Source organism: Halichondria panicea, chromosome 1 (assembly GCF_963675165.1).
Source record: "Halichondria panicea chromosome 1, odHalPani1.1, whole genome shotgun sequence".
NCBI lineage: Eukaryota > Metazoa > Porifera > Demospongiae > Suberitida > Halichondriidae > Halichondria > Halichondria panicea.
The window spans coordinates 1,250,030-1,277,910 of NC_087377.1; the positions used below are offsets into that span (position 1 = coordinate 1,250,030).

Consider the following 27,881-nt stretch of genomic DNA (forward strand, 5'->3'; position numbering starts at 1 on the left):
CAATCCTCCCCATCAACAAATTCTTTTTCGTGGCCTTATGGCTTCCAGGTATTTCATAAAGACAAAGAAGGTACACACGGTTGAGAACGTATTTAGCACACACACCGGAGAGGTTGTGAAAGAATAGCAAGAATCAAAATGTGCACGGTCCGATAATCTGCATTGAATACAATAGGTACGGCGGGGACTGCAAATACGGCTCCAAATGCAGGTTCAGCCATGTGTGCAGTAAGTGTCGGGAGCTCACCTAGTAACAACATGTGTAACTAATTAAGTATATTTCACAGTCTACAGATGTTGGCATGCATTGTTTACAAATCCACCAAGGAAGGGGTTCATCCGATGGCATGTGGGGCGGAATATTGTGCCATCGTGGTTTCTATGGTGAGCTACACATGAGGTCTAGCTTTTCAAAAAAATATAATTAATACTAAATTTGAAGTTTAAATAGACAAGGGAGTTCTACTAACAATCAATGTCAACGGCTACAATTGGATAATAAATTAATTGACACACATACAATTATAGAGATTATCTCACACAAATACTACACATGCAGACTCACAAAGTGATGCGTATGTGCCAAAATGGGTGAAGGAAGATCTCATAATTATTACTTTGTGAGTTACTTCTATATATTATAGTTCTGTGGGGTCATGCAAAGACTTTGCACAAAAAAGATTTGTAAATGCCCCCTGACAACTCATGGACTTGAAAAGGACCAGCTAGAAGCAAGCATAAAACCTATACTAGGACGTCTTGGATGACATCTCAAAATTAACCTTTGAAGTTTTTGTATGGGAAAATTTATGAGCACTATATAAAGCAATTCCCAAATTTAATGTTGCAAACGACAGTAAAAGTTACGTGACTTTTTTGTTTAGTTGTTTGAACAACTGTGACAGAATGGCAACTCCTACAACCAGTGCATCATACTATATACCCTCTCCTCAGGCGGCCGTAACTCGTGCTCTTCCTCCTTTCGTTTGATTGTATGACTTCTGCCAGTACATAATTATCGTGAGCAGACACCAGAAAGAACTTCAATTCAAGCGGTATATTTCCTTGTGTAGCGTGTATATTTCGAGGGTGTATGAAGATCAAGAGTAATGCATGCATCCCCTGCAGGGCCGGGCACACTCTATAATATTTGATACAGTGTGCTGAGGAGACAGCTCAAGCATAAATTATCCCATTAATTAAGATTAGTTGATTAAGGTAAGGGCAAGTGAAAGCTATCTAATTCAATCCGTGTATACGCATTCAGCTGTTGTGCCAAGAGTAAGGGGGTGGTCTATAGAGTTCATGAACTCTGACACAGGTTTTTACCTAAATTATTCTGTTGAAAGAAAATTGTTTTGGCATGTAATACTGTGCTGTGCTTTACCTCTCTTGTAGAATCTAATTTAGTCGGTGGTGGAAGGGTACAACGTGTGCTTGTTTGCCTATGAGCAGAGTGGGAGTGGCAAGACATACCATGATCGGGGCAAAGACTCCAAGGGAGTGATCCAGAGAGTACTGTTGAAGTGTGGACTGTATGTTAAGCATCTTATAAAGATCTAGTTATTAATTTTAAAGTTGCTCTCATGCAATGGCTATTATTTGAAGGACTGGAAGAACAAGCCGTACTATAGAGCCAGCTGAGGAAAGGAGATCAATTATTATCTCAGCTAAAAGCAAGAAAATACGAATTGTCCACTGTATAAGGTTTCTAAAAGAGCTAAAAGAGAAATACCTCAAGGACAATGTCCACACAAACAAACTACCAAACTCGCATATAGATTTGTTTCTCAGCCAGAGCGAATAGACCTTGGAACCCTGCAGATGTAACATTAATTAATTTTTATGTACTGGTGTTTTTTCAACTTGTGCTGTGCATTCTGATTGCATGGTATAAAGGACACGCACATTACCATTCTTTTAGTTCAAGATATTCTCATGATAATCTGGTTTCAATTGATTCGTTCTTACCGCAAGGTTTCAACTCATCGCAAGTTATTTATCAGAGCCAGAGTGAACAGAAGAATGAATGGATGATGGAGTGCGTGTATAAGTTAGTGACAGTACAAATCGTCACTGACATTCCTTTTTTTTTTTACCGTTCATCATAATTATTCTGTGATCCAAGTTTGGATTTAAGGCCATAGCAGAAACACATAGTGGAGGTTTGAAGTCAGTAAAGATAATAATTTCCTTGCAGATCTTTGCCTAAAAAAGGTTTATATAAATAAAGGATCGCCTTTGTCCCGTTTGACAATCAAGTATCGACAATAAAAAAAATTAACGTTTTAATTAATGTGGACAAAAATTAATGGTCAAAATCAATAAAGTAGCTATTTGTATTGAACGTAGGTCTTAATTAACTCGAGGCAGTGCTATTATTAATAGTTCGTGTATATGAATATTCTGTATGAATGGATTTGCCAACTACACATTGACTGAAAGTAACGTGACTTCGAGGCAAGTGGCGGCTCCATCCAGGCGCTCTGATTGGACGCAGCTGATCATGAGACGCCATTCTAGTCTCTAATTCACAGAAATAGCAAAACATGCGAAAATAAGATTTCACAGTTTATCTTCCTAAAGGTTGTGAGCTAAAGATTAACTATTGGTTCAATAGTTGTATGTTGACAATTATTGTTGATTTTTTTTATTGTACAGACATACGACCACCACCGGCACCACAGCAAGATTGAACATTGATTGATTAAAGGACCGACCACTTGAGTATTGAACTAAATCACTTGCATGTACATACATTGTTTTTAATTTGTCAAATTGCAAATTATTATGCTCAAAAGCAGTACCTTATGCTAACCCTAAAAAGTAGTACCTTCAGGACTTACCCCCTAGCTAGGCGGTACTGGCCAGACTGCTCTTTTTTTACATGTGTTGTTAGATACGGCGGTGTCGGAGGGGAGGGTGAAGCAGGCCCTTGTACAGGATCTAGTGTGACAGTCAAAACTGACACCATAATTACAATTACAGTGAAAAACAGTTCACAAAAAAATAATCATTTCAATAGTTGTATGCTGACAATTATCGTTGATTTTTTTATTGTACAGACATACGACCACCACCACAGCAACCCAACGACAACGATCAGCAACACAGAGAAGAACATTAATTAATTAAACCTGGACCCAACACTCCAAATCACTTGTATACATTGTATTCTTGACAGTTATTTTATATGCCTCGATGCGCATGTGCAAGACCATGTATTTTACATTTTACAGTAAAATTAGGTGACTTGACTTGTTTGTGTGGTTGGTTGCCAGTTTGAACAACAGTGATAGAATGGCAACTCCTACAACCCCCAGTGTGCCCCCTCTTCTCTGGCGGCCGTAACTCGTGCTCTTCCTCCTTTTAATTGTTTGATTGTAGAGATACAATGTACCTTCTATTAAACTTAGCTAGCTTGCATGCAAATGTTTCAGGTCATTTAATTCCCTCACAGACAGAGTCAAACAAATGGTGTCAAGTCTATTTAGGAAGCCTCTCTGCTGATGTGAGCAAAGGAGACATCAGGGAGGCCCTCCATTGTTTTGGAGCAACTAGCGTGAATTATTATTAAGGATGGTGCATGGTTCGACCAATTAACTTGACAATGTGCTATACTTCTCTGTTGTACAGTGTGTGGAAATACCAGGACAGAGAGTGACGAGGGCTTAGTACCATCCCGCATGATCTCTCAGACTCACTCAAAATAATACATGCAAAGAGGCTCATCAACAATAACATGTCCCTGAAGTAACTTCCTTGAAATTGTCAACTTGGGAGCATTCAATAGTTAAGATACAATAATTATATCAATAGATACATTTATTGCAGTCTTCAGGATACACCTCACATTCGAAAATCAAGTTTCGGCCGAAAGGGCAAAAAATTGTAATTAATGGACAAAACGTAAGTTAACCGATTATACGCCGCAGACGCATTATGCGTCATGTCGGTATGACGCCATAGACGCATTTTTGCGTCAACCGCAGTAATCCGGCTTCTCTCTGCTCTAAAGAAACCAGGGAGCGGCTGCTGCTATTTTAACGCTACTACTACGTCCAGTTACTGTTCAGGTAAGTATATATGCAGTCAAAACTTCCTACTGTGCAGAAAATATTTTGGCAATACACGCTTGAATATGTAGCTAGTTTACAAATTAAATATTAATTATTGGCATGAACAAACACTATCAAAATATTATATAGAGCTACTAGCATGGCTAAGAGGCCACACTAGATCAGTGAGGAGGTGCTGCATGAAATTGTAGGCTACCCACTAGCTCTGGGACCTGCACAGATTGACATAGAAGACCCAGTAGCCAGAGTACAGCAAGGTAACAGAGATGTGCCAGTCATGGAGGGCAGTGATGATGAGTTTTCTGATTGAGAACAGTTTGGAGAGGAGCTTGAAGGTAAATGCAACAAATAAAATGGCTTCACTCAATGTATAGAATAAAAACAAGATTATCAAATACCCGGTACAGTACAACAATAATTACAACAATAAATTATCAAAAATGTAGATCTGGATAGGACATTGACACTGCATGAGCTGAGCACTGTTGTGAAGGTCCTACCACCAACGTCAACCTTCCTGTACATGGCATTGTCTGTGCGCGTGTATGTGTGTAAGTGGATTTGTGTGTGTGTGTATGTGTGTAAGTGGATTTGTGCGTGTGTGTGTGTGTGTGTGTGTGTGTGTACGTATGTGTGTGTGTGTGTGTTTGCGTACGTATGTGTGTGTGTGTGTTTGCGTACGTATGTGTGTGTGTTTGCGTGCGTGCGTATGTGTGTGTGTTTGCGTGCATGCGTGTGTGTGTTTGCGTGTGTGTGTGTTTGCGTGTGTGTGTGTGTGTGTGTGTGTGTGTGTGTGCGTGTGTCTAACCGTGTATTCTACTCTTGACAGAGGCGACTCCAAGGTACTCCAAAAGGGACCCAGTGGCAGTGCATAGTGTGACAGCAAAGTATCAGCAGTAGCCACAGACATCAGACACTTTTTTATATCTATTGTTAGTTACGCAAAGAATTATAATCGTTACTGATGGTAAAAAAAATGTTTTTCAAGGTTCGAAGAACAAAAGGCGAGGCTATTATTTTACTATTCAAGGGCTATATAATTATAATTACATAATAGGTTATACACACGAGTTCTAAACATAATGTTGGTGTAGTCAACAAACGTAATACGTATCCTGGCTCACCTCGCTGCTACTGCCACTGTTCCTCTGTTCACTGTACATACGTGGCCCCACCTCTGATTATTGGATCCAGTCACACCTACATGTAGTGTACGTACGTACACAAAGAAGGCTAATCAATGCTGCTTAGCACTACCAATTCTAGATACAACTACTATCTACCATGTACAGTCAGTACCAGACCATAGAGCTTCTAGCAATTCTACAAACGCATGCAACAAGTACGAACAAGTACTGTAGCAACTACAACCGGTTGTATTTTTAATATTAATTTTATGGGCATGATTTTAAATAAATTGAAGTCTATAATAGGTGATGCAGGCCCTAAAGTAGACTCTAAACATTCAGTAGTCAACATACAGCTTAGGAAGCTTGTACTCACCTTTTTACCACTGTCACTGTTTCTCTTTACACATAGCTGCCTCAGGTTATAAGCCACACCCAGTACCTTGTGCTGCACAGAAAAAGGCTAAGCAACGCTTCTCAGCACTACAAACTCTACAGCTACGTCCTATATACTTACTACAATAAGTATTAGGCTGTATGAAGCTTCTAGCGAATCTAAAAAGCCATGTAACAAAGCAGTATTATACGTAACTACTACTTACCGCTTGACAGAAGCAGATCACAGCCAATCCTTCGAGATAGTAAGCGATTCGGGCATCATCTTGTAGATCTTTGACTGGTCTTTCTTCCTAGTCTAACTTGCACAATCAAAAGTCGAAGCGCTTTCAAGTTACGAACAGTTTTCTAAGAACTGATTAATTTGTGCATTTTTTAAAAATCAATATGGCTGCGGGGGTGTTTCCGCAACATGACGTCATGGCGTATAATCGGTTAAGACTAGAGTGTGTGTCACGGCATGACCACATTGACTTGGACAGAATACACTGAAAGATTATTATGGTTTGTATGGCGCTATATATACATCAGAGGTTCTTTGATAATTATATTCGCAACTATAGCAACACTAAAATAAACACTGCGCATGCCTGCCTACACGTGCAAATACAGCTGCTTACAAAACTGCCTCATGAGGATCTACTGACTGCTGCTTAATTTTCGAGCCTCCCACCCCCCGAGTCTGTTACCACCATCACCTATACAACAAATTTATAGCCTCCCTCATTATAAAAGGGAGGTACGATCCATCTCTTCTAAATGCGTTACCACCAGACACAAAAACAATACTATTTCCATCTGACAATGTGATTACCGGGAGGGGACTGAATGCATGAGGGCCTCCCAAACACTTACGTGCCTATCGTTAACCGCGGGGGCCCCTCTCTCAGGACTCCCCCAAAACATAACCACAGTCACGGCCTCTACGGCGACAGAGTCCATGGGACACCAGCTTAGACCCGGTATATATACCGCCAAAATGTTAATAATATCTGCTGCTTAAGTATTGCAACACTCTTGCGACCGTATAGTTAATGGACAAAATGTAAGCTTTAAAGCACCAGAAAACACATGGATAGGAGAATATAAAACCAGTTATGGTAGGTAGGATTTGAAGGATACCCTTGCTGGCATACATAGAAGGGATAATGATGAGACAACAGGCAGGCTTTAAATCAACCTCAGTAGATAGCAAACACATTAAAATCGAGACAGCAATCAAAATCCATGGCGTATGCAATTACCGCGCCAATTTTTGTAACTTATTTATCAATTGAAAACAACGTTGTCATGTATACTATGCATATCGTATAGCGGGTAATGTGGGGTAAAATATTCGTTATTTCGTGGGGAAGTTGGCCTACACAAAAATTTCCCCAACGAAAACGTACGTGTGCTCACCGTAACGCATACTAACGAAATTTATACTCGCAAAAATCACAATTTCCCATTCAGTTAAAACGAATCCCATGAAAATGTACCCACTATAATTATACGGTAGTAAGACTTTTGCTCAGAAGCAGAGATACACACACCTGTTCACATTACTTAGCTCAGATGGCACCAATGCAAAACTGTGAAAACACTCTCAATGTAAGTACAACCAGAAGTCTCGAGGTGAGCTGCGCGTTTACCTCCTCGAGAGAAGGCCACACACTAGTACAAGAGCACTTGTACCTCTGCTTCAGAGCAAATGAGCAAAATTAAAATTGCTTCTCTTCCAAACACTTCAAGCTTTTTAAACTAGTCCGCCAATTCTTAATTTCATAAGCTAAATGAAAACATTCTCCCTTAGGTATTACAATAGAGATATAATAATACAGTCCTACACTTTGCCCACTTTATGTGTTACCTCATTGAAATCAATTTAGCATATTTATAAATTAGGTATGGGCAAAGTGTAGTATCTGTTTTAATTTGTTTCACCTTATAATATCACAGAGCTCAGACAATGGAAGATACCAGACTTGAGTTTCATTCTGATTTCTGTCACAGATCTTGATCCTTTGATATCGTAGAAACGGGACTTACACGCATGCAGCAGTAATTCAGTCTGCAGGTGTGATGCATGTGTAGTCAGTGGGAATCAAAGTGATAAGAACACATGCATGTTCAATGCTGTTAACAAGGCCATTGTGCAACAGAGAATTTCCTAACAGCAAAACCACAATAGATAATGATTTCTTAAGCCTAAACTTGCACCAAGCAAGAGTACTCTTGTGTATAAATAAAACAGCCCCTTCACGCCACCTCTGTATAATGGCCAAAACATGTATACATTTCCCACTGTGCACAAAACCCACAAGTGTGTGACTGAGGCAAAACAGTTGGTAAACCACAGACATAAGACACTACCTACTTCTCACAACTCCAAGGCATGGGGTCAGCTTACTCAGATAACAAGATTGAATTGCAAGCCTCTGTACCAGCTATCCTTGAGATTGTAAGCAATTCCTATACTAGGTTTGTGAGGTACTACTAGTCACACAGACTGAATGTCTGGAGCTATAAGAGAGAAACTGTCTCCTCAGCGTCAGGGCAAAGTACTTAGATAGTTCTATATAGTTTTTTACATGTACTGGAAGATACACTCCAGACCTACTTTGAGTGTAACCAGTAATATATTCCCCATCCATGCACTCAGCAATACTATGCTCACCTGATGGGATGTTGTGGGGGGGGGGCTGCATGGGGTAACTGGATTAGGACTCTCATGCAGGGGGGGGTCTTGTACACCCTTGCAGCTGGAAGGCCTGAGAGAAAAAAGGATAGTCACTTATACTCAATAATTATTATAATTATTATGTTCCTCACTTGTCTAATTGTGTGTTTGCTTCCAACATGCTGCACTGTTCAGTCCATCACCATAATTATAGTGCTCGCATGCAAGCCTGCAGCAGTCAGTGACACTCTCGCTGCACGGTTCGTGTAGAGTTGAAAGATTGAAGACATCAGCTGCAAAACCACAATAATTGTTAGCTAAATTATTGGCTATAATATTTTCCTTCACTTGTCTATTTGAGAGCTTGCTTCCAACATAATTCATGCTGCACTGTTCAGCCCATCACTCGATCACTTAGCCTCGATTCTAGGCCGCCTTGTTGAGGCCTTGAAGGAGGCTATCAATCACTGTGCTCGATCTCGCTGCATGGCATGTTCAGAAAACCACTCTGAAAAGCACTCGACGTGTGCATGCTAGAAGGTCACAAAGGAAGTTTTAAAACCAAGTTGTCACTTAGAGTTGAAATGTGAAGACATCTGCAGAACAACAATTAACGTTGTTAGCATGCATGGTTGCTGAATACTCTTAATTAATTATTATGCCGAATAAAAGTCCTCACTACGGTGCCTCCATGATTATGCAGAGCCAGTCAGTGACATCAATCTCGCTCGCTGGTTTGTGTTGTCACTAAGAGTTGAGACATCTGCAAACAGCAAAACAAGCAATAATTGTAATAGCTGGTTGCAGAATACAGACTGCAATGCACAGAATAATATTATTGTGACAATGACCTAACAGCAAAACTCATGCTTGCGCTTACTAGTTACATATACACAACTATAGGATTATTATATTATACACAGCAATCCACTTACCAGTTGCTTGGGTGGTTGGAAAGACACCATTTTCCTCTGGTGAGTTTCTTCATCCCCACGAGGAGGTTGCGCAATCAGATCTACGCATGTGCAGAAATAGTGAGCCCCACCCCCTTCTTGTTTTTGCACACATGGACTGTTTCCCATTTTAATATAGCTTAGGCAGCTAGCTGTTGGCCTCTTCTGTACAAGCCAACTCCTGGGAGGAGTAGGTATAATGTTTGCATTCCCAAGTTGATTTTCAATAACATTGCTGCTGAATTATACAAGAGAGGGTGCATGTGATACACAACTGTTACTAGACTAATAGTTGATGGTTTCAAATGTTCAAGACTATAGACTTCAGAGAACTGATTTCTCGTTCCCTCGTGACATTCCAGCAGCTGGCTATCTTGTTAACTGCGACTTCTCTTTAGTTCACCAGAGAGAGAGAGAGAGAGAGAGAGAGAGAGAGAGAGAGAGAGAGAGAGAGAGAGAGAGAGAGAGAGAGAGAGAGAGAGGTTACCATGCAAACAATGTAGGAGGAGGGTGTAATGTGTATAGTCAATAAGTAAATTATCAATTTTCAGTTAATAAAGGTATTGACTAAATATTGACCAGGTGCATGTTTCCTTTACCATCGGGTATCCCAACTCTTTGAAATCGGATGTTCGTAGTACAACCCTAAATTTAGCTATAAAACTCTGAAAAGTACATGCACCCATTTATAATAATTATAATTATAGCTCACGCTATGGACAATTTGGGCCTGAAATAAATCACGGATCTAAAAACACCATTTGGACGTTCCAATCACATTTATAAGGCAGACAAGAGCAATATAATATACTGTGTTTGGTCCTGCTAGCTTGGTCTAAATACAGTTACCATAAGACTTCAATTTAAAGTGACACTGTTAAATAATTAAGACCTCTGCCAGATAGGTTGCTTTTTATTTAATACAAGGCCTCATCTTCAGTGCGGCCTGGGATCGAGGCTAAAAGATCCCCTTCCTCCTTCGTTTTTGACTTGTTGCAGTTCACCCATGTAGCGTGGGTTATAAACCGGGGCTCCAGAGCTGTAGTGGGTGGCCGGGAAACTGGTCACCCACTTCCTATACTGTCTTTCATTTATGTCAGTCAGCAGCCCTGCATGGTACCTTTCATTAGGTGGCAGCCCTACTGTCTTTAATTTGAAAGTCAGCAGCCCTACTACAGTGGTAGTAGTTCCTTAGTTGCTACTGGCCAGTAGTTGTTTTTTTATAGTACTTGATTATAGTACTTCAAGTACTATAATTATTAAAATCTCGTGCACTGTAGGTGGGTCCTACTTCTTACTGTCTTTCATTAGGCAGCAGTCCTACTTGTCTTTCATTAGTAAACAGTTTTTTTTTCAACAATTCATTGCTTTGCAATTGCTAATAACTTATAAGAGAAACAATCGTGCACATGTACGTATTGTGATTCTTGCTATTATAAACATTAGCTTAGGTACAAGAGTCAACGTCACACAACATAAAAAATTGCGCAAGTACAAGTACATATGCCATCGCACAACAAGTCCATTCAAGGCCCATTCCATATAATCGTTCATTGTTTGCCAACTGCACTGAAAAAGTGATATGCCTTGATTATAGAGACATGACTATTATTGGCCCACTCAAAAGGCGTCTATATAATAATAGTTAGAAACTGTTTAGGAGGTATCTATGGGAATTATAAGCCCAAAGGCCTGCTGTAGTATCCCGAGCGAAGCGAGGGTACTACAAGTGCCTGCGGGCTTATAATTCCCATAGATACCGACTAAACAGTATCTAACCAGTTTAGTTGCTAGGTTTATTTCAAAAACTAACTGAAAGAATGGACGCGGACAAAGACCTAGGCCTTACACAAGCTCTTTTCTGAAGAAGTATACTGGAGCCCATAGACCCCGCCCTCTACGACATAAATGTGGAGGCGGAGCTGGCTACTAGAACAAAGAAAGGAGGAGGAGCTGGACGAGACAACAGAACAACCTGCACAATCTTTCAAAGCGAATGAAGCAAAGTGTCTGCAGGCCTCTTATCACGGCAGGTGCAGTGTACAGTTTGGATAGTGATATCTGCATAAGGTGAATAATTAGAATGGAAATCCCGGGATTGACCTGTTCAAGGATGCTTGTTTTGCTGACTTTCGAGTGTGCCTAGACTCCGAAATGAAGCGCTTGCAGAGAGCTGGACTAGGGTCACAAAAGAAGGCTGAACCTCTAATACATACTCCGTGCAACTGCTGCTACTAGACAGCGACTGAACATTATAATTTTTTGTCATTACCAAAAACAGAACAGTTACTTCTCATTGTTTTTTATACAATCTACAAAAAACATGTTTGAAAAACACAAAAATTAATAATGAATGGTTGTTGTGAACATGAAAATTACAGGTTTATATGAGAATTTACAGGTTAATATGGGAAATATAAACCCTGTACTGACCAATCAGATTGCTGGATTCTGGGCTACTAGTAACTAAGCAAGTTTATAGAGATCCATTAGATCTAGAGAAGTGGAAAGAAAGAATGTGTGGGTGTTGATAATGACAAGAGTTCATGAACTCTTGATAATGATCAAACAAAAACAATAACACATTAACTGTGGTGACCTAGGTAACGTGTTTGATGACTAGCCTAGTAACTACACAGTTCACTAGTGAGCATAATTATGATCAGCTCTTCAGAAGGAATATTGTACTCCTGTGTGTGTGGGTGGGTGTGGGTGTGTGTGTGGGTGTGTGGTGTGTTCACTGTATCAGGGCTGTATCCAGGATTTTGAATCAGGGGGGGCGAATTGGGGAAATGAAAAATGTAGGTGGGGCGAAGTTATCAGAATTATATGCCTATTAATGAATCTGACAGATCCTAGGGGGGGGGGGGGGTCAAAATTGTGCCCAGGGGGCCCCTCAATGCAGCCCTGTACAGTATGTTTGTGTTACTAGCGTTAATTGTATTTGATGCTTATGTAAGACAGAAGTTCTAGCAAAAAAGTGTACATGTACTTCCAGGCCGTGTGTTATTACTTAAATCAGAGATACAAAAGAAAGGGGATTGGAAATGACCGCCCACGCCCTATGTAAAAGGACTGACATCCGGTGAAGCACTCCGTGTAATTATTGCGCTCGCAAATAATTACATGGAAAAGTTTTGTATCCCTGGTTTCTAGCTCTCCTATCCACTAGAGATCACTCAGGGCCTGGGAGATACTTGAGAGAAGTAAGCTTATACCACTGACAAACTCTAAGTCCGTTGTCTTTACTCTGTTTCCAATTTTTTTGAGTTTAGCTTGAATTACTCTATGTCAACTTTTCTCTGTCCCTCCTGTGAAGTCAAAACAGCAAAGGACATTGCTTGACTTGGTTATTATGTATCTAAGTGCTACATAGAATGGCTTCATGCTATAAATAAGCTGTACTGTTCATAAACGTTTGCAGTATAGTCCTTCAAACTGCTTTAGTATACTTTTAGACACACCACGGGCCTGTCCCTCCTACGACTTCATAGTAAAGGCTATTTCTTCTTGCATAGCATTTATTTGTCTAGTAATAGTGGCTGCATGGCTTAGTCGACTTTTTAGAGCTAAATTCTCTTTACTTTTTAGAAAAATCAACATTAAAAATGATCAATTTCACTGTTTCTATGTACAGCACATTGTAGAGCAGTCAAGACTGGTAATGAGCATGCTGACTATAAATATAATCCTTTGTAGTTTTAGCCACGCCCTATAACGCGAAATGCTTCACGCAAAAATTTCGTAAAAATTTCGTTTCCAATCCCCTTTCTTTTGTATCTCTGCTTAAATCGTATTAGAAACTGCCACGGTAAAAGCTCTTTGATAAAAGGATACAAAATATTGTGCTTTGAGATGGTTACCTTGATTATACTCTGTGTATTATTACACGAGTGGATGCCTTGCAATGGTGTTAGGTCACCCTCAATCATGCCCAATAAATCAGACGCCTGAGTGAGAAAATAATGAATGGTTACAGGTTGTAGTGATCAAAGAAATGCATAATAGTGGAAGAAAGGGAGTGGGGAAAAAAGAATCTTTGAACGGCTCCAAGAATGTGAATTAACGCTTAGAGAGAGCCTTTGCAGATGATGTGGGTAGTGGCTAGATCGATCTAGAGGTAGTGGTATGATAAGAAATCACATTAGATTTCAGCTACTGAATGCACTAAATGCACGATACCTTTGCATCAGCCTCATTTGAATGCAGTGCCACTAGGAGAATATCTTGTGAAGTGTCTTTAATTCCCAATTTCTTGAAAGATTCGCTGATCTGTACACAAAGATGTCATAATCATGATGTCATACACCATCACTGCTTACGTTCGTTGAAGGAGAGAGAGACAACATTATTTCAGAGTAGACACTTCTAGTTTTCATTTACTGGTTCTCTGGCCACTATACAGCTTTGTACACTGCACACAGAACGTGGAACGTACTAGCAACCTGTGGGAAGTGTGTGTGGGTGTGGAGTGTGTGGGTGAGTGTGTGAGTGGGGTGTGTGTGTGGGTGGAGTGGATGGGTGAGGGGTGTGTAATAAGTGTTCAAGTACATGTACAGGGATGTGCCCACACTGGTCGGTGGTGGTGGTTGGTACTAACCACCTCTGGACATAAAAAACCATCTAGAGTCGCACGTTAGTCTATCAAAAGCAAATTTGTCAGGAAATTGAATATTAAAAATAGCCAGAACTTGGGGAACATTTTAGGCAGATACATGTACCTGCATCTTCCAATGCTGCAGCTAATAATTATAGCCTATGATAGCTTAGGCCATGCAAAGTCAATTTGTAGTTTCTCAGGCCCTCGCGCTTGGAAATTGGCAGCTTTACAAAAAAGTTAAATATCACGTGACCACAAATTAAAGGCACTAAAAGAAAAGAAAAGGATAAATTTGTATGGTTTTTTGGTCATGAATATAATTATGACTAAAATTAATAAGTAAAAATTATGCACTTCCGCTTATTGAGGAAGTTAGGGGTGTGTTTTCAATTAAAATTCTATGAATATCATTATCATTAATATTTATCAAATGCCTCAATCCGCTTGCTATTTTAGGAATAATAGCCTGAGAAACTACAAATTGACTTTGCTTGGCCTTACTTGTTGTAGTCTACCCAGGGCCAATCCAGAGTGTACATTGGTAAGACTGTCACTCATGTACAGCATGAGACGCTTCATATTCCTGCAACCAACCTAGGAGAGAGGGCCGGGGGAAATTGCTGACATATAAATTAAAGCAATCGCTAATCTAAACACACCATTTGATAGGTCTTTCAAAGAGTAGTCGCTGGTCAATATTCTGTTCAGCGCTGGATACCTGACCACCGATAACTGTACAAGGAAAATAAATAAGACATTATTTATAGAGATGATTGATACTAGGTGCAGAATATAATGGCTGGTAGATCCACACACCTTTCTGTACAGGATGCTGTACTCGTGGTATAGCTCTTTATGACAGGAGAGACTTGTGTTGTTGAGGTAGACCGTTAGTAATAGCAGCGCCGTGCTCGCGAGTAGCGCTAGTGCAAGTACTTTCAGTATTGATCCATTGGCTAGTGGGTAAGGATCATCAAACAAACACCTCATTTATAAATACTTCTATAAGAAGCTGCAACTGAAGTGATTCCTTACCAGGAACAATGGAAGACAGCTTGAACTCAAATAAAATAATTCATGTCACATTATTTTATAATTAAAGGGTATATAGACAACATTGTGTCAGTATAATAATATACAGAGTCAGTTTCAGAGTCAGTTCTTTACTTGCAATGTTTATTTGTCCCCTTAATTCAAGTGAATTCCATACCTGTATGAAAACATGAGTACAGCACAAATTAAGCTATGCAATAAAACATTATTGGATCAGTAATTACTTATATTATAATAGATCATAATAATACATTAGTACACACGTACCTTGTCAGGTTCTCATGATCAATTGGTGGCACTATGAGCAACTGCAGTTGCTGTCCTCACATACTTGTCTTCAATTTCCTCGGCTACATCGTTACGTGCAACAGTAGGCCTCCTTAGACATTCACATATGTAAGGCCATGTCATCGGATGTTCTGGATCAGTGACTTCAAGACGCTTGGCTACCACCTTCATTAGGCGGCGATCGTTATGACGGTAATCATCTTCAATGTTTTCCAAAACGTTAATCTTCACTCCGAAAGCCAATCCTAAATCAAACCAATCTTTGCTTGCATTCTTGAGACTCTCGCGAATTGCTTGAATATCATCTCCAGTCAGAACAATCGACTGGTGTGTACTTCCTCCATTGCTAGTATCCTTCTCTGATGATGATCCTGCATGTACACACATGTAAAGATAATAACTCAAGAAAGAAATTGCAAATAATTATTGTTGTGGTTAGTTAAGTCCCTTAATTGTCTATTGCATGGGCAGGGTGTCATACAGGATTTTGAAGTAGAGGGAGAAAATGAGAAAAGTACCAGAACATATTGCTAAAAAAAAGGTCAACTGTTATTTCAATACCCATGCAGCTATGGACATGCACTCAGTCATAATTGAAGGGGGGGGGGGATTGGAGCTAGGGGGATACCCCACTCACACACTCAGTCATAATTGAACGGGGGAGCTAGGGAGGGGATATCCCCCTGTATGACACCCTGATGGGCACAGCGTAAATTATTAAATTATAATTATACCATTAAACTGTCTACACACACAATTAAAATCAGTATACAAACACATGTTTTACTGAATGTTATTTAAACTGCAGATAATTATACCTTGTACAGTGACATCATTCTTTGGACGCTTCGACAGAGATTCAACTTCTACATCTGATGGCAATGACCTTTTACGCTGGCCTGAGGCTAGAGGATCTGTACGTACTGTGTAGGAACAGATACAGCTAGACACACTAATATTAATGGGGAATGCCGGGCCTGTAGGAATCAAGATCATGTATATTTTCCAGACTGAAGGCTTTCAAATAATTATAGCAATCCGATTATGATACATGGAAGATAGAACTTTGTTTATTGGAAGTAAGATAGATAGTGGGTAATATTTGTGGGGTAAAAATCTATGGCATTCATTGACAAATCGAAAACGGTAATTTTTGTCTGTTATTGCCTGTACTGCATTGCATGCGTTTTGGTAAACTGTTTTCATAGGGAGCTTGCCCACGGAAATAACGAATATTTACCCCTCGAAAATTACCCGCTATACGGTAGTTAATGTAATGCACACACTTTAGTGGCCCCTATAATTATAGCAAATAAAAAGCTTCACACATAATTATGGTATATAAATGGAATTGGGCAGTTGTAAGAGTTCTGTTGTCATTGTGGGGCAGAGGAAGTAAACACTGTGTACATTGTTATGTAAAGTTTTAATACATGTAAGTATATAGAGCTTAAATTAATGGGAGATCTACATAATTATAGATCATGCATACCTTGTACAATGACATCATTCTTTGGACGCTTTGGCAGAGTTTCAACTTGTTCGTCTGATGGCAATGACCTTTTGCGCTGTCCTGAGGCTAGAGGATCTGTACGTAGTGTGTAGGAACAGATATATAGTGATAACGCAGTGCTATTAAGTATGATTATGAAGAATGAAATAGCATTCACTAACTACATGTTGCGACACTTGAGCTGACTAGCTAGAGCATGATTGCATTGCCGACCTACACACATGCCATTGAATATACTATAAGACTGGTATTATTATTATGACCTCACCTTCTAGTTTACAAGCAGAGAGCCAATCTTTGTGACCGTCTTCTAGCTCATACGTCTTCTTGCATAGAGTACACCTCATAACATCATCCTCAGCCAGAACACGAGCTGGGTGGTGGGGCACTTGGGGACTTGGACTAGAGATGGATCGCGAAATGCAGGGACACAAAAATGCAACTTCAGGATCCTCATACGCGTATTTCAGGACTTTGTAAGCAGATCGTAGACCAGAGTGAATATTTTCAAATATCAACGACAAAATTTTTGTCTGATTATTGCTGGAATGAATTTCGAGCATTGAAAACCCGTCAATTAGTGTGATAGTACAGTTTCGCTTTTGATGAATCAATTGTACAAAGTTTCTACTCGGCTGGTGAGCGTACATTTCAATTTCCCATTCACATTCTTTAATCAAGTACACTTGGAGACAGCAAAACACTCCACAGCACTGCCAGTTGCTTTTGAAGTGTAAAACGAGTGGGATTAAACTGGTCTTAAGCAATTCAGCTCGTTTGTCATTGACTTGAGTTGATGGGAGCAAAGATAGAAGTGACGGCATATAGAAACGCTTATCTTGCCTTCGTGAAAATATACCAAATGGGGTGGCTATCAGCAAGTGCTTGAATATTTCAATGAGATGAGTGGGTGCAAAGAGTCCATCGACATAATGTTTTTCAAAATTCTTATCAGATAAAAGTTCGATCGTAATAATTCCTTTATCGGTAAACTTTAACCATTTTCCAGACCCGTGTATTGGAGTGTTACTTCCTCGCAGATATGCAGCATACTCGACAAGCTCTGTTACTTTATCGAGAAGCACTTGAGTATCACAGAATACCACATTTGGTAGAATGGCAGGATAGTAGTGAAAGATGTGATGCTCATGGAAGAATTTCAAAGCTTCAAAAAGTGCATCTTCATGAAAATTATGTAATGTTTTTGCAATTTCTACACATTCGGTTTTGCTCAAAACTTTTCTGCTTTGATCGTTTGAAACTTTTTCGACAATAATTTCCAAAACAAACCACCAAAAAGGGACCAGGATTTCAATGTTATTTAGCTCTTTGTGAACATATTCACGAATTGTCTTTGCCACTTCTTTACTGTCAGAATCGCAGTGCTTGCAATCCACAGGAAATATGACATCTTTTTTCCTCAAGTTGAAAAAAAAAGTCGACTCGTCATTCTCAGCAAAGTTTAACAAAGTTCTATTCTTGTCGGATACTGTTTCCTTGCATTCAGATTGATGGTCCTTGTGAGTACCAATACACACCAGCTTGCAGTTTTCACTGTGAGATTGAATTGACTGCACAAGATACTTGAAGTTATCCAGAACTGAGAGATGTGACTTGAAACCTTCACCAACTGGCTTTTTGTCCTTGTAGTATTCAACCAGCGGATGATCGTCTAGGCAGTCAGAGAGACGAAGAATGTACAAAGCTACTGAAATCTTGGGCATAAAGAGTGGCAGAAGATTATGAAAATGAGGTTGACCACCGCTATCGATTATGTAGATCCAATTAGATCCAAACTTTTCTTGAACAGTAGTACGATCAGCATCAGAAAACTGCTGAATATTTGCCATTACATTTGAAACAGTGTTAAGATATTTACTCGTTTTCCTTTTTTGTTTAGGACGCCTCTTTTTTGCTCCAGCTACTAATGGTTTAGTTGCTCTTGAAGTCGAAGGAGTTGCATCAACTGGCGTACTTGATTCATTGCTAGGTTCAAGTTGCTTCAGAGCAATGCTGAGTTCTTGTGGGATAGCAGATGCTGGATCTGAGCTGGTTACATGAGATTTAATAGCATCAGCAACAATGCGTTGTAGGTCATCACTAGTTACTGGTTTCCATGTTCTAGAGGGATCTTCTTGAGCTTCCATTTTCAGCTTTGTAGTGTCACGAATTTGTCTAATACATATCCTCTCTGCTGTGCTAGCTAATGGAGTGCTATTTCGATCTACAGGAGGAGGAAGTCCCAGAAGGAGATGCTTAGTGGAGGTTTTACCAGTGCCTGCCATTCCGAAAAACAGTAGATTAGTAATGTTCACACGGACAAATCCAGCCTTCATGGCTTCATTAAGAGCTTGTTCAGACTTGGTTGATTCATTGAGGGCCTTTGATTCTGGAATAAAGAACAGTATATGCCTACGCAGAAGTAACCACTTATACTATAATTTTGCATTACATTTCTCACATGCATATAGTTACAATCACTTTCAATTTCATTTTCATTTTCATAATAACATTGATAAGAAAAGTCATCTTCTATATCATGTTGAAGCTATCATCTCCTGCCCTACAATAACCTATTAACCCTTTAACCGCCACGGGCCACGATCGTGGCCCGCAATAGTGACTTTTTTTGCGAAATTCTAATTCTGCGATACTTAGGAAGTAGCTCGAACTACGCACATCCCTGTATAGAGGAAGAGCTGTAGAATCACGTGCAATTTAGTCTAGAAATTTCCAAGCCACGTTGCTATGTTAAAATTCATTAGCATCTTACCGCACGAAGTTTATAGCTATGGCTAGGTTGTTTACTTGTGCCGATGTGCTTGAACAGCTTGAGGACAGCAATGGCGATGTCTAGCTCCTCTGGTGATGACAGTGCCTATGAAGGAGAGGGGATAGTAGGATACCTCCCAAAGGCTACCAGCTTTATGCCAGACGCTGATGAACTGCCTGGGACTGAGGACATGCATGACATGGACCTAGACGCTAGTGCTATGGACCAGGACGGTGAAAGACCAGGAGAGGCTCACTGTGTGACTCTGGCAAGTAGTATAGTATAGCTAGAATATCAGTAGTAAGTATAGTATAGCTAAAATGGAATTAGCAGTAATGAACAGTCTTTATGTGAGCTTGTAAATTTCATAGATCGTTCACCGATATAATACATGTACGTATTGTACTTCAAATTGATATATCTTAGCACTGTTACATTCATATGATGTGAAAATCAAGCTTAGTCAAGCCTTTATACCATTATGATAGGCTGATCCATAAAAAAAAATTTTTGGATTTTATCTCACCGCTGGCCGAGCATTTAAAATGATAAAAACGGGTGAGCGTAATAACCGTGGTTGTTATGGCAACACATGTTGCACCATTTTATTCCTTGTTGTATGGGCATTCTATTGGTATATGGTTGCTAGGCATTTTATTGCTCTACCAATAGAATGCCCATACAACAAGGAATAAAAATAATGGTGCAACATGTGTTGCCATAACAACCACAGTTATTACGCTCACAAATGCTCGGCCAGCGGTGAGATAAAATCCAAAATTTTTTTTTATGGATCAGCCTATCATATGGTATAAAGGCTTGACTAAGCTTGATTTTCACATCATATGAATGTAACAGTGCTAAGATATATCAATTTGAAGTAAAATACGTACATGTATTACTATATCGGTGAACGATCTATGAAATTTACAAGCTCACATAAAGACTGTTCATTACTGCTAATTCTATTTAGCTATACAGTAGCTATATTATACTATACTACTTGCCAGAGTCACACAGTGAGCCCTCTCCTGGTCTTTCACCGCCCTGGTTCATAGTCTAGGTCCATGTCATGCATGTCCTCAGTCCCAGACAGTTCATCAGCGTCTGGCATAAAGCTGGGAGCCTTTGGGAGGTATCCTACTATCCCCTCTCCTTCATAGGCACTGTCATCACCAGAGGAGACATCGCCATTGCTGTCCTCAAGCTGTTCAAGCACATCGGCACAAGTAAACAACCTAGCCATAGCTATAAACTTCGTGCGGTAAGATGCTAATGAAATTTTAACATAGCAACGTGGCTTGGAAATTTCTAGACTAAATTGCACGTGATTCTACAGCTCTTCTTCTATACTGGGATGTGCGTAGTTCGAGAACTATAAGTATCGCAGAATTAGAATTTCGCAAAAAAAGTCACTATGGCCCGTGGCGGTTAAAGGGTTAAATATGCACACATACGCAATATTGCACATTCCAATCATCATAATTGACCACAGAACTATTCCAACGCAATCAGACAATGAATATACATGTACATAACCAGCACATAAACAGAGGATCAGGTGATACCATACAATACACGACAGTGATCCACTGATTGACACTGAAAGCACGTTATACATGTACATATAAATACTATAAAGCCAGCGTTTTTTCACTAGGCATGTATACAATAATCACTTAAACATTGCAATCTGATTGGACAGCTGTTAGAACGAAACATATAATAATAATTATACCTAACCATCGTGTTGGCCATTCGTAACTATAGCAACGCATAGAAAAACTTAAAATTGCCATTACCGTATAGCGGGTAATTTTCGTGGGGTAAAAATTTGTTTCACTTGAAAACGGTGATTTTCGTGAGTAAAAATTCTGTTTAGCCTCGTTGCCTTCATTCCTATGCCTATGTTAAAATTCCGTGGAGGTCAGCTTGCCAAGAAAAATAACGAATTTTTACCCTACGAAAATTACCCGCTATACGGTAATAAGCACGAATGCAGCAATAGTTTATAAACTGACATCATCAACTAAGGTACAAATCACAGGGTCAGAGTTCATAGTAACATGACTATACACAATTACCGTAGAAACTGGATTATTAGCGCATGCGCTTTTAGGGTCAATAGCAGAGCTCTATGTTATAGTTATAACACAGGCACAAGGGATGTATATATGGAATATATTGCACTGAAGCACGAGGGCGTAAGCCCCGAGGGCTGAGTGCAATATATTCCATGCATCCCGAGTGCACGTGTAATAACTAGTTTATATCCCGAGGGCATAGCAACATAACACTGTCTTAGTAACACAATATAAACTGCACAAAAAGATGACAAAGACAACTCTAGACACAGCTCCATCTCTTCTCTCTCCTAGACGCCAGTATATGCAGCGTATAAGATTGGCATGACAGACAATGGCTTGACACAAAATTGTTGGAGTTCCAACGCTGAAACCACTGCAAAACAGCCCCACCCCACTTCTGGTGCTGCAAAACAGCCCCACCCCTCTACTGCTGCAAAGAAACAGCCCCACCCCATTTACTGCTGCGAAGAAACAGCCACACCCCACTATACTACTCAGTGTAACTGCTGCTCGAACAGCCCCCTCCACTGTATACTAGCACTATCCTCGGTATCACAACCAAGCCAAAGAAGCTCGCCTCTACACTGCTGCAAAACAGCTCAAGCCCCCTGCAAAAAGAGCCGCTTCTAGTGCTATGATGAAGCCAGAATTGACCGTGCATCAAGAAGTGGAGGACTAGGTCTAGGATCACAGAATCTTCACAAAATGAGCCTGGGACGATTTTAAAACCTGCATGGTTGCAAAAAAGAAACTCCAGCAGTGCTGAACATTCATGCATGGCTGGACTTACTTTGATGCTTATTATTTCTCATGATACAATATTTAATTTAATTATGCCAGAGGGGCGTTTTGTGGTCAGTGCAATATGACTTTTCAGCAGTGCAATATGCTTCATATTGCACTTGGCAACAACATAGCAACGGGATATAAACGCTTATATTCAAGAATGCGCCTATAATGCAGTAATTTTGAGCCCCACCCAGCAACCGGATGTCTCTGTGATGAGAGCTGACTCGCAAGCTGGCTAGAAAGTGAGCAAGCAAGGCAAGCAGGCAACCCTAACTGGATCTATATCATACTATTATGTTACAGTTCATTTTACAGTTCATTTACATCATTTAAATTCATATTATAAAAACATTCATATTGACCAGGAACTTGGAATAAAAGGACCTCATCCATCAAAATTACTCACATTCTCTCAGCATGATCAGACAAGGTAACAGCATGCCCAGAGAGTCCTTACAGATGGATATCACCAGCTATATAGCTATCATGCACTGTACAAGCTAACTAGCTCATAGATAAATAAATCAATTCTAAAATTACACTAATAATCTTCGCATAATTGGAAAAGCGCTTCAATTCGAGTATAAAAAGCCTGCAGTTGAGCATGCGCTTAAAATAAAGATACGCTTATAATCGAGTAAGCGCTAATAATCCAGTATAGTGTATAACGTAACAATTATATTTTATTGACATAATTATGAGAAGAACGAGAAGGCAAGTCTAACAATGGCGACAGTACATAAGAATTTGCTGAGCCATAATTATATACTCTTCATTTACGATTGTACCACTGATCGATATTTTAAATACGGTACTCACTTGATGAGGTTAGGTTAGGGCCTTCCTTTGAAGTGGATGGAAGTTGTTTGGAACCATTTGGAGTATCTGGGTACAGTAACAATAATTATTTATGTCATGTAAGGTACATATAAGATGGGAAACAGGTGATATCTATACCAAGCATATATTTAATGATCATTGTTGGGCTATAATAGAGTCTCCTACCAGTTGTTTCTGGTTGTTCATTGCCAGCACTGGGTGTCTGTTGACCGGAGAGAGGGTCAGAGGTCACTGGAGGAGAATGAGACAATTGTCTGACATAAAAACCGACTCCAATGACTATAGGCTGTACACTGAAAAAAGGTCAGAATCACTTGAGACATAATCTTATGCCAATAACAATGCTGATATAAAAAATCTCAACTGCTGTAGGAAAGGCAATGAATAACATTCGTCATTAAGACCGTAATTATTAGACTATTGCTCCTGCGTCCTCTGGGTGAGGATTAAAACATGTTTAGCTGACTCAGCATTAATAAACCTAACATGGTAGGGGAGTAGATGCTCAGTGTATAGCATATTACTAATCACATAGGATATGTAACACCAAGAGTTCATTAGGAAGAGTACCAACTCCACTTAAAACCATAGTAGGCGGTCCTTCAGGCCTACGTCACAACCACATGCTGTTGTATAAACTGTGAAATCAAATTTGCAATGAATAACATAGTGATGATTATCACTAATGTTATTCATTTACAACTGAGGTAGGAAAGGCAATGAATAACAGCGTTACTAATTTTATTCATTGCCTTTCCTACTTGTTGCGGTTACAACAGCCAGTATCTGTGACGTAGGAGCGGAGGAATGCTTTTTGTACACAGTCTATTGGAGTTGCGTAATGAACTCTTGGTAACACTCAATGACATGGTTACTAGAGATTTATGGCAACGTAATGTTTAGGCAAGTAAACCACTTTACCCTAGCTTGGCTATAGGAACATGTTAGACTAGTGCGTAATTGAATGCCAAATGAATGTTAGAGCAAATGTTACAGGGTGGGGGAAAGTGAACCAGGGGGATATCCCTAACATTATGGGGGGGGGGGGGGGGGGGTAAATTGATCCACTTTCCTCCCCATGCACTGTATGCCCTAGCCTGGTATTACTCACTTGATGAGGTCTTGTCAACAATTGAATTAGAATGAAGAAGTTGTTCGGAACCATTTAGAGTATCTGAGTGTGACAGTAACAATTAATAATTATGTCATCTAACACATAAAGTATATACAACTGCAATAGTGATTCAGAACCTCTCCAATCTACGTAACAGTATAGACACACGCACACACACACGCACACACGCACATGCACGCACGCACGTACACACACGCGCACGCATGCACGCACGCACGCACACACACACACACACACACACGTGGTCATGTGTAGCAGGTTTTTTAGCTGGATAGTAAACCTGAGGGAGTGTAGTGGCTTGCAGAAGCCACTAATCACTCCAGGGTTACTATCCAGCTAAGAACTGTACTACACATGGTCTATCTCATGGTCTATCTCCCTTAGAAAATGCATTTTTGTTGGTACTAGTTAGAGCCCTGCTAGCAGGTCACTAACCAGATAGTGACCTGCTAGCAGGTTTCTTAGTTGGCAGTGGCCACTTCAAAGCTTGAATATGCAATTTTTTTCTAAACAGTGCCAAAGTCTATTTGTTGAGGTTGACCTTCATAATGTTCTCATAACTCATAACTTTGTATACTTCTAAATTTACTAACCCTAAGCTTCATACATAATTATACAATTGTATACCATTGGATTCCTTGTTAAAAGCGCTTCTTATCTGCATGCTGTAGGCTACAACCAGCTAAAAGTTAATCATGTAAAAGTTCCTGGCATACTTGTCAACCATAAATGAAGCCATAATTGATCACATAACTTCCGGGCAACGCAAATAGACTTTAGTGATGTATTATAGGCCAAGAAGTAGAATGGAATGTGTGTGGGAATTGTCATTAATGAACTCCTGATTACCGTATAGCGGGTAATTTTCTTGGGTAAAAATTTGTTCAACTCAAGAAACGGTGGTTTTCGTGAGTAAAAATTTCATTTTCTGCCTGCATTTCTATGTTCCGGTAAGCAATGCCTACGTTGTGGAGGTCAGCTTGCCCACGAAAATAACGAATACATTACCCCACAAAAATTACCCGCTATACGGTATGATGTTCCACATTCCACGCCAGTATTATTGGGGGTCTACAAAACACATAATTGTACCACAACCATTTGTCCTACAAAAAAAACGAAGGTATCTATGAAACCGGCATGGCTTGCTCTATTGGTATACCAAATTTAAGCTTCATACACCACTGTCTGTGGAAATTAGGTATGGGATTTCTAGTGACACATACCTGGTTTAGGAGTGGAGGGTTGTAGAGATCGGAGATAATCAGCAACTTCAGTGCGCCCAAACAGTACTGTCTTGTCAAGAGGAGTCCTGCCATGATCATCAGTCATATCTGGACAGGTAAGGGACAGAGATCTTGTAGTAGTACTGACATCATTGACCATTACCATGCATGCACAATCAGCACAATCAGATACTTATCGAGTACAGGATGCCTATTATTATAATATTAGTATCGTGTATGTATTGTATTACAGTTACCATAATTATAATTATGACTACATGATGATACATACAGGTACACTGATTAATTCACGGGTTGTTTACATTTCCAATCAGAGGATCTAATGAAACGGTACCCACTACAAAAATGACTCACCAACATCAACCTTGAGTACCTCCACAAGGTATTTTACAACTTGTATATATCCATTCACACAAGCGCTGTGTAATGGTGTGTAGTTCCACTTGTTCCTCACATCTGTATGTGGTGATATGACCTCAGAGTAGTGATGACATGCACACACAATGACAACTCAACTAAAATGTATTATTGGTTTGTATAGTATTCAAAATGAAGTTAATTATGATAATAAATACATCATGCAGTAGCTTCTCCGTGCTGGTCAGTAATTATCCCAGCTGGGTGAGATAATTATGTTATTAGTGTGCGTGTACACAGTATCAAGGATTGTGGGAAATGAGAAATTACTTGAAAAAACATTATTATTACAATCTACATGTACATCAACACATGCATGTTTTGTAATCTAGGAAATTAAACAATCTATAAAAACATTCTTGTTGGGCTCAATCCTTTAGCTATGAAGACTACGCGACTGACACACACTTACCAATATGACATTTCATCTCTTGTGATAAATACACCACAGTCTCCATATGTCCTTCCCCACACGCCCAGTGAAATGCAGTCATGCCCGATGCTCCACCACCTTTCTCAATATCAGCTCCACCACTAACGAGTGCTCTAGTGATCTCCAGGCAGCCCTGGTAGCATGCTAGATGTACTGGAGGGATTATATACTTGTCACTCCACTCCTCACTCCAGTAGAGCTGGTGATTGGGGTTGGCCCCTCGTCCCAAAACGGACCTCACTTTGCTGACATCATCATTCTCTACAGCCTCCCACAGATCCGCGGCCAGCTGCTCCTGAACACTGCATGTACAATAGTGTGTGCATGTGTGTGTGGGTATAGGTACATTTTGTAGGTAGGTGTGCGTGTGTGACATGCAACAACAAATTGCTTACGTGGGTGTATCTGGTTCAGTTTCCAGTCTCCTGTGTGATGTGTGTAGGTGTGTGTGTGTATGGTATGTGTGCATGTGTGTGTGTGGATGGGTGTGTGTGTGGGACATGCAATTCAACAAATTGCTTACCTGGGTGTATCTGGCACAGTGTCCAGCCTCCTGTGTGCATGTGTGTGTGTGTGGGTGTGGGTGTGTCCATGTGTGTGTGTGTGTGTGTGTATGTGTGGGTGTATACAATGTACATTAATAAGCTCTTGTGAGCATTTATAAGCTCCACACTATATGGTGTCAATAAGGATTTAGTATAGAGGGGGAAATAAGGCGTGCTTTTGAAAAGTAACCAGAACATTTTTCTGAAAAAGGTCAACTGTTATTTCAATTATAATGAAATAACCCATTTTTGGTTGCCTGAAAATTGCAAAATTGCTGCAAAATTGCAATTCAGGCAACCAAAAATGGGTTATTTCAACCCATTTGTTTTTACAGTGTATACCCTGTTTTAGTATGTAACACTGCCAGCTATGGTCACTCAGTCATACAACTATAGTACATGAATTTTAGGGGGGGGGGGAATTGGAGCCAGAGGGAGGATATCCCTGTATGACACCCTGACAATGATTAGCTATAATATTTTTATAGCCTATTAAAACTGTACTTTGCTCACGTTCTCCTCTCTGCTGGGGTCTTGAAACCGAGTTTCTTGCGACTCCACGGCACTAACCTGATGTGTGTGTGTTAGGGGGTCAAGTTTGTGTATGGACAATAATAATAATTATTACAATCAAAGTACTTCTTGATGCATGGTGGTATATGCAAGTTACTAGCTAGAGTAACACAACATGCAGAGCTTCCATTGATGAGCTCCAATTCTGATGAGGTGATTCCACCTCTGACTAATTAAAGGAATGATATCCTCCCTCCATGCAATCACAAGGTCTACATGTTCACTCACCCTGAGTCTTCTCCAGTAGCCATCGAAGCTTTATTCAAACACTTGCCCCTTATTTCTCAGTGCAGTAAACATAACAAAGCAAAGTGCCGCACCCTCTTTCTGGGGCCTTCCCCTACTAATTAAACTGATCTATTTTTAGATAC

General features: G+C 39.9%; 2 protein-coding genes and 3 long non-coding RNA genes across 6 annotated transcripts; 1 reads left to right on the top strand and 4 right to left on the bottom strand.

Annotated features, from left to right (window-relative positions):
* The first annotated feature begins 3,942 nt into the window (after nt 1–3,942).
* On the top strand, nt 3,943–5,050 carry LOC135333227 (uncharacterized). The gene is made up of 4 exons (XR_010393781.1): nt 3,943–4,076; nt 4,209–4,414; nt 4,526–4,630; nt 4,909–5,050. It is a non-coding gene; the product is annotated as an uncharacterized LOC135333227 (long non-coding RNA).
* Nucleotides 4,418–6,035, bottom strand: LOC135333220 (uncharacterized). The gene is made up of 4 exons (XR_010393780.1): nt 5,583–6,035; nt 5,204–5,279; nt 4,888–5,006; nt 4,418–4,612 (listed from the first exon to the last, which is right to left on the bottom strand). It is a non-coding gene; the product is annotated as an uncharacterized LOC135333220 (long non-coding RNA).
* Nucleotides 6,036–8,293: 2,258 nt separating this feature from the next.
* Nucleotides 8,294–9,266, bottom strand: LOC135333919 (uncharacterized). The gene is made up of 5 exons (XR_010394131.1): nt 9,200–9,266; nt 8,944–9,027; nt 8,613–8,860; nt 8,417–8,557; nt 8,294–8,355 (listed from the first exon to the last, which is right to left on the bottom strand). It is a non-coding gene; the product is annotated as an uncharacterized LOC135333919 (long non-coding RNA).
* Nucleotides 9,267–11,469: 2,203 nt separating this feature from the next.
* Nucleotides 11,470–14,777, bottom strand: LOC135332698 (EKC/KEOPS complex subunit TPRKB-like). The gene is made up of 7 exons (XM_064527736.1): nt 14,634–14,777; nt 14,477–14,549; nt 14,319–14,411; nt 13,540–13,662; nt 13,400–13,489; nt 13,081–13,167; nt 11,470–11,907 (listed from the first exon to the last, which is right to left on the bottom strand). The coding sequence occupies exons 4-7, from the start codon at nt 13,594–13,596 to the stop codon at nt 11,842–11,844; spliced, it is 300 nt and encodes a 99-aa protein (XP_064383806.1). The 5' UTR covers nt 13,597–13,662; nt 14,319–14,411; nt 14,477–14,549; nt 14,634–14,777; the 3' UTR covers nt 11,470–11,841.
* Nucleotides 14,778–14,872: 95 nt separating this feature from the next.
* Nucleotides 14,873–27,813, bottom strand: LOC135352342 (uncharacterized). Of its 2 annotated transcripts, XM_064551543.1 has the most exons (14): nt 27,739–27,813; nt 27,451–27,507; nt 26,916–26,945; nt 26,372–26,694; nt 25,897–25,998; nt 25,522–25,629; nt 24,272–24,334; nt 23,326–23,391; nt 23,140–23,205; nt 16,940–19,060; nt 16,651–16,746; nt 15,977–16,081; nt 15,138–15,529; nt 14,873–15,027 (listed from the first exon to the last, which is right to left on the bottom strand). In XM_064551543.1, the coding sequence occupies exons 1-13, from the start codon at nt 27,759–27,761 to the stop codon at nt 15,156–15,158; spliced, it is 3,534 nt and encodes a 1,177-aa protein (XP_064407613.1). In that variant the 5' UTR covers nt 27,762–27,813; the 3' UTR covers nt 14,873–15,027; nt 15,138–15,155. The 2 variants fall into 2 exon arrangements, with proteins under 2 accessions (XP_064407613.1, XP_064407614.1); XM_064551544.1 differs by lacking the exon at nt 27,739–27,813 and having other exon boundaries at nt 26,788–26,945; nt 27,451–27,502.
* Between the last annotated feature and the right edge of the window lie 68 nt (nt 27,814–27,881).